The 16,790-nt window shown below is 35.5% G+C and overlaps 1 protein-coding gene across 1 annotated transcript; it reads left to right on the top strand.

Annotated features, from left to right (window-relative positions):
- Positions 1-11,906: 11,906 nt before the first annotated feature.
- Positions 11,907-16,790, top strand: LOC133778336 (plant UBX domain-containing protein 8). The gene is made up of 11 exons (XM_062218226.1): positions 11,907-12,289; positions 13,611-13,681; positions 13,797-14,370; positions 14,488-14,571; positions 14,646-14,761; positions 14,923-15,133; positions 15,241-15,444; positions 15,530-15,661; positions 15,951-16,094; positions 16,184-16,240; positions 16,362-16,790. Exons 1-11 carry the CDS (start codon positions 12,206-12,208, stop codon positions 16,467-16,469), a joined length of 1,785 nt encoding a protein of 594 aa, XP_062074210.1. The 5' UTR covers positions 11,907-12,205; the 3' UTR covers positions 16,470-16,790.

The following is a 16,790-nucleotide window of genomic DNA, read 5'->3' as shown; positions in this document are numbered from 1 at the left end:
AAATGTTATAGGGGGGCCAAAATAGCTAGCAAAGTAGGATCACAAATCCTCAACCACACCAAACGAGAAAAAATCCCACGAGGCCTACTAAGTGACCTTGAGATGTAGGCTTGTTTTTTTTTTTTTTTTTATGAGTGAGCTTATTGCATTCAAATCACCACATCCAAACAACAACAACAACCCAACACTAAAAACTCATTTATTGTAATAGCATCCATGATGAATAAGATAGTAGAAATATGATTAATGATTGGACATATACTCATAGAGGACCACCAAGGATTTTTCACTCCAACACTCAAGAGAGGGAAAAAACACGTGGACAACACTCAACATAAAATAGTATCTATCGGCCTTAGCACGACATAACATAGTGTATAAGCCAAACACATAAACATAGTTTATAAGCCAAATAAATGAAATACCTTTCTTTGACAAGTTTACTATGTACCTTTTTTTTATATATATCTTTGTACATGTATTTTGAATTTTTTTAGTATAATTATATGTAAAAATGTACATAAGTCTCCGATAAATTAAAGAAAAAGATATACATAATTTTCTATATATATATATAGGATAATTTTATGATTCATACTTAAAAAGGTATGTACTGGTGCATATCTTTTGTATTTTTTTGGGTCGTGAACAATTTTTGGCATAATTTTTTTTTATAACGGTGTATATTGTAGTTATTTAGAGCACCTTACAAATTTTCAGGAAATTCTAAATAATTTACAGTGCTAAAAAATAGGTTCAACAGGCTGTTTTCCACGCGCATAAAAAAAATTAGTCACATGTGCAACAACCTATTTGAACCTTAAAAATGACCGTGTAAATTGTAGTTATTTAGAGAACCTTACAAATTTTCAGGTTATTCTGAATAGTTTACAGTACCGAAAAATAGGTTCAAACATGTTGTTTTCCACGCGCATAAAAAAAATTAGTCACACATGTAACAACCTATTTGAACCTAGTTTTCGGCACTGTAAATTATTCGGAATTTCCTGAAAATTTGTAGGATACTCTAAATAACTATAATAAATACGATCATGAAAAAAAATTGTGCTGAAAACTATTCATGAGCTGGAAACACATAAAGTATGTATCGGTGCATACCTTTTAGAAGTATCCTATATATATTAATATAATTTTTATTAAAAAATAATTGCCCACTCTATGTTTTAATCATCGCTTCATTTCTGGGAGGATGTCATGACAAAGTCACCAATGAAAAATCTATGAAAGTCACCAATCGTTTAATCTATTCATAATATTAGCCTTGTATCATGAGTGAACTAAAACTCTCCCTTTACTATTTTGTCAAAAAAAAAAAAAAATCTCTACAGAAATGGTAAAACCAAAGCTAAATGAAAAATGTTACGATAAACAAGATGGTAGATAAATAAGTTGTTGGAGAAGAACAAGAATACAAATTCAAAACAATAATAATAATATAAGTAAACTAAAAACAACAAGAACAAAAGAATGAAATGAACAATAATAAGAACATAAACTCTCATACAACCAAAGTGTAGAGTAGTGGGGATCACAAACTTGAACAAAGTTCAAGATCTTTGTCCAAAAGCTTATTTCTCCCTATTATCTAAGCACTAAAGGATTTCTCAAGGAAATAACTATCTGGAATTATCAAGCCTCTATGGTATATTTTCTAGCCAAGTGTTTTGTGGATAAAAAATGGTGTGTCTTACAAGTGAGCAACATGCTCCTATTTATAGAGTTTTGAGACACTCTTTGAATTTCAAATTTCACTAACCCCATGGCTATTACCAATGTTTAATTGGATGTTTATGGAATTAAAAATGAGTTTTGAGAGTTACATGAGGTGTTAGAACTGTTCAAGATAGAAAAAAGAAGTTGGAGTTGGTTGTAATCGTCCTTGGCTGCGGCTAGAGATGTTCTTAGTCGCGATCACTGGCTGTTGTTTAAATCCACTCATAAGCCAAGATTACACAGAAATTAAAACAAGATTCAGTTACACTACAACTCAGCAAAAAACAGATTTATAACTGACTCTTCAAAGACTTCAACTTCCAACCTCTCTCAGCAACCAACTCAACTTATCTATATATATATATATATATATATGCTCAGCCAAAAGATATATAGACCCAATTTTTCTTCTGAGACTTACAACAAGCAGAGATCTGAAATAGCTCCAAGGAAGAAAGAAGGTTCTGGTCTTTGAGAGAGATCCATCTTGTGCTTGAGAGATTGGTGAGATTCATGTAAAGAAAGAAAAAGAGATGAGTGAGAAAGAAAGAAATAGATAGTGTTTTTAGGAGATTATCAGTTGTTTATGTGGCTTGGAATCTCAGCATCTGTGTATAAACTCCATTGATTTAGTGCAAGAGCAAGTCTTCCTCTAAGGCGAGCTCAACGAGGACGTAGCCCAGTTTATATGGTGAACCCCGATAAAATCCTCTGTCTGCCTTCTTCTTCATTTTACTACTTTGATTGCTATCTCTGATATTGATGTATGTTTGTTGTGTTTGAATGCCCTAGAAATTTTTGGTGTCGAGAACCTTTGCTGTTTTCAGAGAAAGAGTAAAGTAATTGATTAGATATACATATATCAATATAAAACATATATACATGTTCTGTCTTCTTGTGTGTGTGTGAAAGGTCAAGTTTGACCACGGTGACTAACTTGGTGACTTAGTGGAAAAAGACATGGGTTATATTGTAATATATAACAGTGGTATCAGAGCCAGGTTCTTGGCTGAAAAATTCAACAATTACAGGGAGGCATTCAAAGATTCAGGACTAAACAAAAGGAAACCAGCAAGACTAATCAAGTTCTTGGCTGATCTAAATCAGAGGAGTAACAAGTTTAATTGTTTTCTTTTTCATTTGATTCAATATGAATAACATTAAATTAGATATTGACAGATTTGATGGCTCAGGAGATTACAGGATTTGGAGGAAGAAAATCAAAGCACTGCTGGCACAACAGAAACTATTAAGGGTTCTTGATGACCCTATTGAATGGCCCGATAATACTACTAAAACTCAAAAAGAAGAATTTCTTGAAACAACCACTGGTATAATGATTTTTAACTTGTCTGATTCTATTATCAGGTTGGTGGATAATGAGGATACTCCAGCAAAGATTTGGAAGAAATTGGAAGAACAGTTTCAGCAGATTTCGCTTACAAACAAAATTTTCTTGAAGGAGAGAATCTTTGGGTTCAAGATGATTCATTCAAAGACTCTTGAACAAAACTTGGATGAGTTTCTAAGGATGCATATAGAGTTGGCAAATTCTGGAAAAAGAGGAGGCATTAAGTGATGAGAATCAGGCCATTATTATTCTCAACTCTCTGCCTGAATCATACAGAGAAGTGAAAACTGCCATTAAATATGGCAGAACTGAAATTACTTTGGAAGAAGTAATCTCAGCTTTAAAGTCAAAAGATCTGGAGTTGAAAAATGAGAAAATGGGAAGTTCAAGTGGAGAACTAAATCTGAGTTGTGGGAGAAATAATCAGAGAAAGCCATGGCACAACAGAGGAAGAAGTCACAGCAGGGGACACCATAAAAACCACAACAACTATGAAAGGGGAAGATCAAGTTCAAAGGGTCCAAATGATTCTAAAGGATGCTATCATTGTGGAAAACCATGGCATTTTAAAAGGGACTGCTATTTCTTACAGAGAAAGAACAAGAACAAAACAGAAGGCCAAGATACAGATTCACAAAAATCAGAATACCACTCATCAAGACACAAGTCAGAGCACCAAAATGCAAACCTTAGTGATGGCTATGATAGTGGAGAAGTTTATGTGACAACATCTACATTCAAAGAGGATTGAATCCTAGATTCAGGTTGTACTTTTCACATGACTAATAATAAAGATTTTCTTGTTGATTACAGGGAATCAAGAGGTGGAAAAGTAGTGCTTGGAAATGACCAGACTTGTGAGATTGAAGGATCAGGCACTGTAAGTTTTAAAATGTTTGATGGAGTGGTAAGATCATTGACAGAGGTAAGGTATGTCCCTAACCTATCTAGAAATTTAATTTCTATTATTGTTCTAGATGACTTGGGTATTGTAAGTAAGATTGATTCAGATACCATGAAGCTCAGTAAAGGTGCTATGGTGATAATGAAAGGCTACAAGAATGAAGGGCTGTATTATTTACAGGGTGAGCCAATCACAAAATGCAACAATGTAGTAGCCAGCAACCCTGAGGACACTAATGCAATACTATGGCATAGAAGATTGGGACACATTAGTGAAAAAGGCTTACAAATCATGAGTGAACAACAACTATTAGGTAAAGATAAGGTAATTAAAGTTGACTTTTGTGAATATTATATTCTTGGAAAACATCATAGATTAAAATTTAAAGTTGGAAAACATAAATCTAGAGGCATTCTTGACTATATACATTCTGATTTATGGGGACCTGAAAAGGTTAATACTCATGGGGGATGTTCTTATTTTATGTCAATAATAGATGATTTTTCAAGAAAAGTTTGGGTTTTCTTACTTAAAAATAAAAGTGAAGCTTTCCAAAAATTTGTTCACTGGAAGGTACTAATAGAAAACCAAACAAATAGGAAAATCAAAGTGTTAAGAACTGATAATGGCCTAGAATTTTGTAATGACCAATTAAATACTTACTGTCAAGATAATGGGATCCAAAGGCATAGAACAGTTAGACTTACTCCCCAACAAAATGGGGTGGCTGAAAGGATGAATAGAACTATACTAAATAAGACTAGGTGTATGTTAATTAACTCAGGTTTATCAAAGGGGTTTTGGGGAGAGGCTGTTTTGACAACAACATATTTAATTAATAGATGTCCCTCTAGTGCCATAGAACTTAAGACACATGAAGAAAAATGGTGTGAGAAACCACCAGATCTAACAAATTTAAGGGTTTTTGGCTGTGCAGCTTATGCACACCAAAGTATTGGGAAGTTGGAACCTAGGGCAGTAAAGTGTGTATTCTTGGGGTACCTTGATGGTGTTAAAGGGTACAGATTATGGGTTAAAGAAAAAGGGGGATTTAAATCTCTTATAAGTAGAGATGTTATATTTCAAGAACATGTTTTTCCATGTTTATTTGATACTAACCCAAGTGTAGGAATACAAAGTTACTAACCCTGCAGGTTCTACATTAGTTTTTCAACCTGATAATATTCAGGTGAAACATTTATACCCAGAACCTGATGCTAATCAGGTGGAACCAGTTCTGGTGGAGAAGCTGCTATTCAGATTGAAAATGAAGCTGAAAAAATTGCTAAAAATAAAGGGGAGGACCTAACAGAATACCAGTTGACCAGAGATAGAATTAAGAGAACATCTAAGCCTACACAGAGATTCAGTTATAATATTTGGGATGAAAACAGTGCCTATGCTTTAGTAAGTACTCCTGACAGTGAGATGAATGAACCAGTTACATATGAAGAAGCGATTTCAAGCAAAGATTCAAAGAAATGGGTCAAGGCCATGGAGGAAGAAATGGAATCTCTGAAGAAAAACCTAACTTGTAAACTTACTAGCAGACCTAAAGGAAAGAGTGTTGTGGCATGCAAGTGGTTGTACAAACTTAAAGAAGGCATAAATAAAGAAGAACCAATGAGATTTAAGGCAAGATTAGTGGCAAAGGGATTTACACAGAAGGAAGGGATTGACTATACATAAATATTTTCACCAGTGGTAAAATATAAGACTATAAGGATTATATTGTCTCTAGCAACTCAATTCAACATGGAAATAGACCAAATGGATGTTACTACGACATTTTTACATGGAGAACTTGAGGAGGACATCTACATGGAACAACCTAAAGGATTCGAACTTAAAGGGAAAGAGGATCTTGTTTGCAAGCTAATGAAGTCGTTGTATGGACTTAAACAGTCTCTTAGGCAATGGAACAAGAGATTTGATGCTTTTATGACAAAACAAGGGTTCACAAGAAGTTATTTTGACACTTGCTTATATTTTAAAGGGACTCAAATTAATGAGGTCATCTACTTACTGTTGTATGTAGATGATATGCTAATTATTAGCAAGGAAAGGTCTAAAGTTAACGTGGTAAAAGGTGTACTCAAGTTTGAATTTGAGATGAAGGATCTTGGAATAGCTACCAAGATATTAGGGATCACCATATCAAGAGACAGAGGAAAAGGAAAGCTAATGCTGAACCAGGAAGACTATATTCACAAAATCATTGAGAGGTTTTCAATGAAGGATGCTAAGTTAACAAAGCAGCCTATAACAAATCAGCATCAACTTTCTAAAGAACAGTGTCCCAAGAATAAAGAAGAACAGGATTATATGAGCAGGGTTCCTTATGCAAATGCAGTAGGCTCTATTATGTATTTAATGGTGTGCACTAGACCTGACCTTGCATATGCAATAAATGTGCTAAGTAAATATATGTCTAACGCTGGAAAAGAACACTGGCAAGCTATGAAATGGCTATTCAGATATTTGGTTGGGTAAACTAAAGTTGGTTTGGTGTATAATAGCCAACAAGCAAGAACTACAATTGAAGGCTATGGTGATGCAGACTACGCTGGCGATAGAGACAATATGAGATCTACCTCAGCTTATTTTTTCTTAAAAAGGGAATTGTGTTAGCTAGAAAGTACAATTATAGTCAGTGGTTGCTCTTTCAACTACATAATCAGAATATGTTGCTACTACAGAAGCTATTAAAGAGGCCATATGGATAAGAGGCTTAATGGAGGAACTAAAGCTACTTAAAGGGACTTCTACAATTTACTCAAATAGTCAAAGCTGCATACACCTATGTAAGAACCCAGTATTCCATGATAGAACCAAGCACGTTGAAATAAAATATCACTTCATCAGAGACAAAGTGACACAGGGGATAGTTCAGATTAACAAGGTACCTATTGATGATAATCCAACAGATATGGGAACCGAGATTGTATCCCTTAGTAAGTTCATTCACTGCATGAACTTACTAGGGATCGATAAGGGTGGATGAGTCTTTACCCATCTCGAGTTAGGACCCTCAGAGGATATTGAACTATGCCTAGTGGCTCATGAATGGATTTAGGTGGAATTTTGTTGTTTAAATCCATTCATAAGCCAAGATTACATAGAAATTAAAACAAGATTCAGTTACACTACAACTTAGCAAAAAACATATTTATAAGAGACTCTTCAAAGACTTCAACTTCCAACCTCTCTCAGCAACCGACTCAACTTATATATATATATATATGCTCAGCCAAAAGATATATAGACCCAATTTTTCTTCTGAGACTTACTGTAACGACCCCAAATTTCCTAATAAGGCTTAAGACCTTGATTAGGAGGTCGGGAGGGCCATAATTGTTTATTTGTGCTATTATATGATTATATGCATGTTTATGTGGATCATATTATTATATGATGGTGAATGCATGCATATGGGTATATATTTTTTTATGGGTGCATTTTGGTAATTTGGCTGTTGAGGGCATAATTGTATAATTATTTGTATATTGGTAGTAAGTGTTGATGCCACATTATAATGTGGATTTGTTCGAGCTTTTGGACACGAGACGATCATTGAGTATTAGTTAGCGGTTTGGTCATAACGGGGTTAAGTTCGGGGCTCGGGGTGAGTCCCAGGGTAATTTGGTGATTAGAACGTTGCCGGGAGTTAAGGGGTAACGAGATATGAATTATTGGTATTTAAGAATATTGAGAATAACGAGAATTGGAGGGTGTTAATTATGATTAACGAGATAGGTGCGAAAGGACGATTTTGCCCTTGGTGGCTGTTAAATATTTTAATTAAGCTTGAGGGCATTTAGGTCATTTTACCCTTAAGGATATATATCAATATTTAGGCTAGAAAATAGTAGAAGGCTGTAGGAGAAAACAGAGCATTATCTTTTGCCTCCACCGTTCACCATTTTCTTCATTTTTCTTCTTCAAATTTGAAGCTTCTTTTGAGGAATTAAGTTGGGGAATCAAGTGTTGAGGATCTAGGGTATTGTTCCATCATTGAAGAGGAGTTCATACCGAGCTTGAGGTAAGATTCCAACCACTAGAACTCTGGTTTTCTGCTCTGTTATGTTACTGAGTTTAGTTGGGATTTTGGGTTTGAAAGTAGAGAATCCAATGGGGTTTTTGGCAAAGGTTGGGTAGGTTATGATGCCTAGGACTAGTGTGTGTGGTATTTGGGTTCATTTGGGGGTTTAAATGGTGTTTGGAAGTTTTCGAAACAGGTTGAAAATGGAGAACTCGAAGGAAGAAGAACCAGGGCCGTGTCTGCTTGGTCCTAGCGCTATAGTGCCCAGAGGGTAGCGCTACAGCGCTAGCCAGGGCAAAATGTCCCTGGTTGTAGCGCTGGGGCGCTAGGGGGGTAGCGCTGGGGCGCTACCCTGTTTTCTCAGATGCATATTTTGGGTGTTTTTAAGGGTTTTTGGCTCGAGGTTTCAATCCTTAAGGCTTGGGATCAAATCTACTCACCGTTTGGGTACAATTCGGGGTCCCGGGAGTGAGGTTTAGGTTAAGACTCATTTATTGGTATTTTCATTAATTGGATTCCATATTTGGTTATAACTAGGTGACCGCTAATGGATTAAAAGATCGATCACTCTCAAGGGTCATTCGTAAAGTGTTTCTCGCTCGAACAAGAGGTAAGAAAACTACACCCGATTATGTGGTTAGGTTGGGACTAAGTGTTCCCTATATTTGTATGCATTATTATGTGATTGTGATGGGACTAAGGGCTCCCTATATCTATATATGATGTCATAGATGGTATTATGCCATGGGACATATGATAAACGACCTAAGGGTGCTGTAAATAATATTTGCGCACATGGCGCGACTCGGACACTGGTAGCCGAGGACAGCTTATTAATCACTGAGCTCGGTTAAGCTGGCCGGAGTCAGTGAGTACTACACTGGGGGCGGCCTAAGTGAGCCGAAGACAGTGGGTTAAACAGAGGGAGCGGCCTAAGGGTGCCGACCGTAAATATTGTGTAATGATTGAAATGATTGTTGATTATGATCATGATTGTTGTTGTAATCTGATAAATATGATACGTTGATTATCTGGATGACAAATTGTTAGTTTGTCGATTGTATTCACTGAGTAGGTGAATGTTGTGAATTGCTGATTACTTGGTTATGAGTTGCGAAATACCTGATTATTGAAATTAATCATGCTATATATTATGTTTTCTTGCTGGGCCTCGGCTCACGGGTGCTACGTGGTGCAGGTAAGAGCAAGGGTATGTAGATTCAACCATGAGTTGGAGAGCTCTGGGGGCGAGGTGTACATTGTCAGCTGCTCGGCCACCACGGTCGAGGGATTGTACAGGGACGAAAACCTAAAATGAGTATTTTGCCATTAGAGTGGCTTGAGTTGTTTATAACTTCTTGAATTTTTGTAAATAAGTCATCCAAACCTTGTTTTGAGAGTCTGTATTAAACTTCCATTTTTAACGAAAATAACTTATTTATGACCAAAATCTTTTATTCCTAAACAGTTGATGACTTTCGATTCACAGTTTGTTTAAATGACTTGATTAGCAAGTCTTGCACTATTTTAAACACATAGTGTAACAGTCTTGGTTACCCAGGGCGTTACACTTACAACAAGCAGAGATCTGAAATAGCTCCAAGGAAGAAAGAAGGTTATGGTCTTTGAGAGAGATCCATCTTGTGCTTGAGAGATTGGTGAGATTCATGTAAAGAAAGAAAAAGAGATGAATGAGAACAGAGAGATCTAGAGTGAGAAAGAAAGAAACAGAGAGTGTTTTCAGGAGATTACCAGTTGTTTATGTGGCTTGGAATCTCAGCATCTGTGTATAAACTCCATTGATTTAGTGCAAGAGCAAGTCTTCCTTTGAGGCGAGCTCAACGAGGACGTAACCCAATTTATTGGGTGAACCTCGATAAAATCCTCTGTGTGCCTTCTTCTCCTTCTTCTTCATTTTACTACTTTGATTGCTATCTCTGATATTGATGTATGTTTGTTGTGTTTGAATGCCCTAGAACTTTTTGGTGTCGAGAACCTTTGCTGTTTTCAGAGAAAGAGTAAAGTAATTGATTAGATATACATATATCAATATAAAACATTTATACAGGTTCTGTCTTCTTGTGTGTGTGTGAAAGGTCAAGTTTGACCATGGTGACTAACTTGGTGACTTAGTGGAAAAAGACAGGGGTTATATTGTAATATATAACACTGGCCTCTGTCCCTCAGGCTGCGACCAGGGATAATCAGTAGCCGCGGTCACAGCTCAAATTTAAGCAAAACTCAACTTTTGCATTTTCAAACGGTTCTATCATCTTCCTACATGACTTTGTAATCTCTAAACATATTATGAGAGTTAAAATCATGTCTCTAACAACTATATCACTTATGATTTTATGAAATACAAACTCAAATGTGTATCATACAATCTACACATTATTTGATAATATTTGAGAGTTATAAATTTGTAACTTCAAAATATATCACATTTGGACACACATGTGTCCAATTTTATAATAATATGATATACAATATGACAAATTATTTTTTATAACATTAAAAATAATATAACATTAAAAATAATATAACATATTGATATACGAGACACTAACATGAATATTAAGGATACACGAGTCATCAATCTCCTTAAAAGATTTGCTTATTCGTAGCCACATTTCAACACCCATGGGAATCCAACAAAAGATCACTCACACACCAAGCATCAGTCAATATCAGAAATCATATTTCTAAATGTATCACTTAACATGCTAAGTGCTAACACCAAGCTCCAAGGGTTATGCAATGCATTTTCTTTATAAAAGCTTTGTTCCAGTCACTATTATTATTATATTTAGATGAGTGATTTAAATTACTTATATTAATACTCTAGTAATAATTAAAGAGTTGAATTAATTTATATCTGATAATTTAGATACACAAAATTATATTATTTTATTATGGTATTTTTTTTTATCTATTTAACACTTCACAATTATAGGATGATCTCATCTCTCTCTCTTTTCGGCAATAAGATGATCTCATCTTGAAATAACATAAATAGTTATAAAATATCCTACTTGACATATGTGTTAACATGAATTATTATTATATATTGAGAGAATCTCAAATATATTGTCAAATCTTTTTAGCATTGTTAAAAAGTGTGAAATTTTACACATCAATAAATATGATAAGAAATAATGGTTAAAATTTGCCAATCAGTTTCTATATTTATTCTTTAAAACTCAATTCTATTAAACACTATTATATATTTTTATTAAATATTATTAATTTTACTCTCAAATAACATTAGATAGAATATTTATACCACACCATAACAATTTTTAGTCATTTTTTTTCCTTTCTAATTTAAAATGATTCCACATCATTATAAGTAATAATGTATTACCATAACACTCGTGTCAAATTGTCCAACTCATACCAAATCACTCAACACAAAATTGCCACGCACATAATTAGGCTTGTCCTTTTATTATTATTGTTATATATATTTTTTGCTCTAGATATTATTATTATATTTTGGGTTGGATAGGTGTGTGCATTGACAAGTTTGGTTTGGACCCAAAAAAAGGTTGTTACTTGTCAGCCATGTGGCCACCCACGCACTTACACTTTTTGATCTTTCTATTTATTTAAAAAAAAAACCCTAAAACTCATAAGTTAAATTCTATTTTATTTGATGGCATAAAGAATATAAAGAATAAAACTTTAATCAAAATTATGTTAAGAAAACATGGTCAATATAAATAAATAGTATACAATATCAATTGACCCAACTTATTTTCCAAGACAAACTGTGTAGATGTGTATTTTTTAAATCCAAAACTTTTATTATTATGTTTTTAATATACTTAAACAACAAGTTAAGAATTTAAACCAAAATAAAATTAAAAATTGAATCTTGATACTTTACTCTCCTCCATAGAAGCGTAGACGATTGGAGAAAGACCTGAGCGGTTTCACTGTTTTACCCCCGGAGTTTCTTTATCAGAACACCCAGTTATACACACACACACATATATATATATATATATACATACACAATTTTTGTGTATATATATATTCACTGTCGCAAAAAATCTGTTTTTATTTTTTTGGAAAGTTATTACTCACAGGAAAACTCCGACTACAAAACAAAAGAGAAGATAAAAAAGGAAGAAGGTGAGAGTTTAAGCTCTGAATTAGTTTGATTTCAATGGCGAGGCCTCATCAGGAAGCAATTGATACCTTTATCAGTATTACTGGAGCATCCGAAGCCATCGCCGTGCAAAAGCTTGAGGTATTTTATTTTTCTTTCTATATATTTGGTTCCCAGATGGATTTTGATGAAAAGGGTCTGATTGATTTTTGATTCTGTGCGGTGGGTTATTGCAATTGGTCGATGTTCCCTTCGTTGCTTGATTAGGGTTTCTGCTGCATTGCCAGTGGATTTAAGTTTGGAAATTTTGTGTGTTATCGGTTGATTGGTGATTGTTTGGATTGGTTTATCGATATTTGATTGCGATGTTGATGCAATGGATAATGATTATAATAGTTGATTGGGAGTAATTATATTTCGGTTGATTGAGCTAAGCTGTATGTGCAGGCTTATCAGAGTGATGGGATTTTGTTTATTTTGTCAAATATTTATTTGGGGCATTAGAATTTGGTTGCGAATTATAGTTAGCAAGATGAGGATTCAGTTGTGTAAATTTCAATGAGAGAAATGGAAAGAAAGAAGAGCATAAGGAAAAGATAGAATGAAAGAAATGGAAGAAAGGATTATATTTAATGGATAACGAGTTAAAAGGGAGTTTAAAGGAGATACATTTTTATGTTCGTTTTGTAGATACATTGACAGGCTATCTCTGTTACTGATCCATTTGATGAATTGACAGGCTTTTTTTGTAAATACATCTAGTTTTAAGCAATTAGAAACCAGTGTAATTACTTATTAATTTTAGGGTAATGGGTTGAAAATCTGGGTGATTTTATTATTAGCTTGTGTGATTATAGGAATTGCTTAAGGAGTAAAATGATGAGGGAGGTAAGAACTGAAGTAGTGGTCTTTAAATGTTGAATTTTCTGTAGCGGTGTAGTCAATTTCACCAGAAGACATCTAAAAAAATTGAAATATGTGTCCTATGTGAATATTCACCATCTTTTGTGCTTGGTGAGCCTACTGCTCAACTGGAAGAATTAAACGTTTAGGGCATAATTAGACATCTTAGTATAACTGTTTGGTTATTTGGTCTTAAATGCTTTGCTTCTATTGTGATTGCCTCATCTCTATTCTTTTTTTTTTTCGTGTGGATGAGATCTCTGATTTTCTATGGTTTAGTTGATTACTGAAAACTCTCTACAACCAAGTGCAAGTTTGTATTTTTTTATTAAAGTACTAAAACCAGTGCATTGCTTCCATGTTGTTCTATTTGATACCTAATTGAGTTATTGAAATCTTTTAGAGTAATTTTGCATTTGGCTCTTTTCGACCTTACGGCTGTTTCTCTTCATTTTTCCTTTATAAAAGTGAACTTAATTTTTTTTTTTTGCCTTTCAGGCATTGAGAAATTAGTTATTTTGTATAGATTTGATTTTTTGTTATTTTAATTGCAATTTAGGAGCATGGCGGGGATCTCAATGTAGCTGTGAATGCACATTTTAGTGAAGGAGACAGGAACGCTCCAGCCAAGTATGTTATTTACTCTTAACTTTTTTTTTTGTTTGGAATAGGTGCTTTGGCTCAATATTTTTTGTTCATTTTCTTGCTTTTGTATTTCTTTCTGAAATTTTATCATCACATCCAGTGTGCGTGAAATGCCAGTTGGTGTTCAGAATGATTTAATGGACATTGATGATCCAGTTCAAATTGAACAGTGGCCTCCTCTGTCACATCTACCAGCAAATCCGAATTCGAATCCCCTTTCTCTTCTTGGTCCACACTTTGGAAGAAACATATTTGATGGTGTTCCTGCTTTCACAAATCCTCAACCTCTTGTTACTCATCCAAGAGAGGTGAGACAGATCCCCATAGAGGTCAGGGATGATAATCAGCCATCTGGTCGGTCAGGCAATGCTCCTATTATTGAAGATGTCACTGAAACAGTGGACACACCAATTCCTGAAGTTCATGGGACTGTCATTGTTGATGATGAAGATGAGATTCCTGCTGGCTTAGCTGCTGCGCAGCGGAGGGAGCAATTCGATGACATGTCAAATGATGGAGCCCGTGATCGGTTTATTGGACCCCCTGTTCCTCAGTTTGGTGACTTGCAAGACACTAGTAATGACATTGAAGAACAAATGATTCGAGCTGCCATCGAAGCTTCTAGACGGGAAGTTGATGAAAGCTTTCCAAATGAGCCATTTGGTGCCGAAAGGGTATGTTACAAATCATCTTCACATCATCATTAACTGGTGAACCTCATTTATGTTGGCTGATTATAGAAAATTATGCTGTAGCTATTAATTTATGTTGATCTTGTCATCTTAATGCAGGACTTAAATCGTCCGGAACTTCAGCAAAGACAACCTCCATTGGATGACACTGAACTTGCACGTGCAGTTTCTTTGTCATTGAAGGTCTGTTCGTTTCTTTGTTTCACTTTTCCTATCTGATAAATATATTGGTCTTATTTAATGTGAACGGAATACAGACCGCAGAACAAGAAAAAGCATTGCGTGAGCTGGAAAGGAATTCTGGAGGATCATCAGGAGTTATCAAACCTGAAGAGGTGGTGGAGCTGGGTAATGTGGCTGCAACAAATGGAAGGTACAGTCATGTATTACAAGTGTCAGAATAATCTTACGTTTTTGCTAAGATTCCTTCTTTGTGTCTCGGTCTTTGTGCTCGTGTTCATTAATCATTAGTGCCGGAGACAAGTAATCTAATGACAACAACTGATCTAATGACAGTGTTATGTGAATCTATAGGTTGGAGGCAGGAAGTTCATTCATTCAAGATGAAACTGAAGATTTGGAAGAGCAACCTCTTGTAAGGCATAGATCCAGGCGGATGTCTTCAGGTTCTGTGGAATCTGCCCAAGAAGTTGGAGTTGTTGAGGCTAGTCCACCATTGAGTCCTAGACAGCCCATCAGGAGTACTAGTCCTCAACGCAATGGCGAGGCCTTTCAATCTGACGATGTATGCTACTTTGTTCAGTAGACATTAGTATTTCAGATTATAGTTTCATCATTGGTGTTGGTAATTTACTCACTATTTTTTTGTTCTTGTTCTTTACCAAAATGAAGTGGGGAGGCATGTCATCGTTGGAGCATGATGAAGCTGTAATGCTTGAGGCTGCAATGTTTGGTGGAATACCTGAAGGAACTAGTTATCGTTTTCCGTATGCTGCACCTCATCAGTTCATTCAATCTGAGGCTCCTTATCCCCGGCCTTTTCCTCGTCCCCCTTCACCCTCTCTGACAGCTCAGCGCTTGATACGTGAACAGCAGGTCTAATGTCTGGAAAAATTCATTGAATACAGTGTTCTCAAAATGATGTTCCTAATTTGTTTTAGTGATTTGCTGCTGCTTTCAGGATGATGAATATCTTGCATCGCTGCAAGCGGACAGGGAAAAGGAACAGAAAGCCAAGGAAGAGGCTGAAGCTCGTGAAGAAGAGGAAAAGCGGAGAGAGGAAGAATCTCGCAGGAAATTAGAGGAGGAGCAGGTACTCTTAATTGATTCCTCCTTTTTCATAGCAGTGCTGGTTGTTTCAATGTAGTTGTGTACACCTCTCACATTGACATTAGCACTCAGTGTAGTATTGATCAAGGCTTCTTGAGATGGTTATTATTGGTTTTAGATAACAAGCAATCAATTTAATTATTTAACGACGGGCTTCTTGAAATAATTACTTCTTTTTTTATTCCTCTAGATGTTTCAAGAGTTTGGATAACTTCATTTCTGGGTGAAATTTAGTTGTTTATTGCTGGCTTATCTGTGGTTCGTTCTTTCAGGAATTAGAGAGACTGTTGGCAGCCAAGGAAGCTACATTGCCACAGGAACCAGCATCAGATGATGAGAATGCTGTGAACCTTTTGGTGCGCATGCCAGATGGCAGCCGCCGTGGCCGTCGATTTCTCAAGACCAACAAGCTTCAGGTAATATTTGTCAAAGTCAAAGGTTTTTGTCCATTTCCTTTCCACACCCTCTTCACCAAAATTTAAACCTTACTGGATTTGCCTTGCAGTCTCTCTTTGACTTCATAGATATTGGTAGAGCGGTCAAGCCTGGCTCTTATAGATTGGTGAGTAATGCCATTGCTATATTCATCACGCACTGAAGAAAATGTTGCCAACTACTTGCATGTATATTTGATCATATTTCAAAGAAACTGAGATATGCTCTGGGATTGTGTATGTGAACAGGTAAGGCCGTATCCTAGGCGTGCTTTCGAAGACGGTGAGAGTGCTTTGACACTGAATGAACTTGGCCTGACCAGCAAACAAGAAGCCTTATATTTGGAGTTGATATAGAAGATGACTCCAATAGTTGCAGAGATCAATCTATATACTTTGCAGAACATTTTTTATTAATTAAAGCTATAGTTGGCCACATGAATTCTTTGTGATTTGGCTTTGCACCGTTTGGTTGAAAAATACATGGTGTTTTGGGGGTGGGGGAGATGAGCAGAGCAGGATTGAACCCAAAAAGGGAGAGATAACATTAACAATAGTTGTACCCTTTGTGGTGTCTTGTGGTTCATGGAGATGTTTCTGTACATATTTTAATGGTTATTCAATAGGTGAAATATTTCATCAATTACTGTTGGAAAGGCATAAAGAAAGCTTAGTCCT

Source organism: Humulus lupulus, chromosome 5, assembly GCF_963169125.1.
Source record: "Humulus lupulus chromosome 5, drHumLupu1.1, whole genome shotgun sequence".
Taxonomy (NCBI): Eukaryota; Viridiplantae; Streptophyta; class Magnoliopsida; order Rosales; family Cannabaceae; genus Humulus; species Humulus lupulus.
Note: the sequence above shows the minus strand (reverse complement) of the source record. Positions and strands in the feature narration are given on the sequence as shown.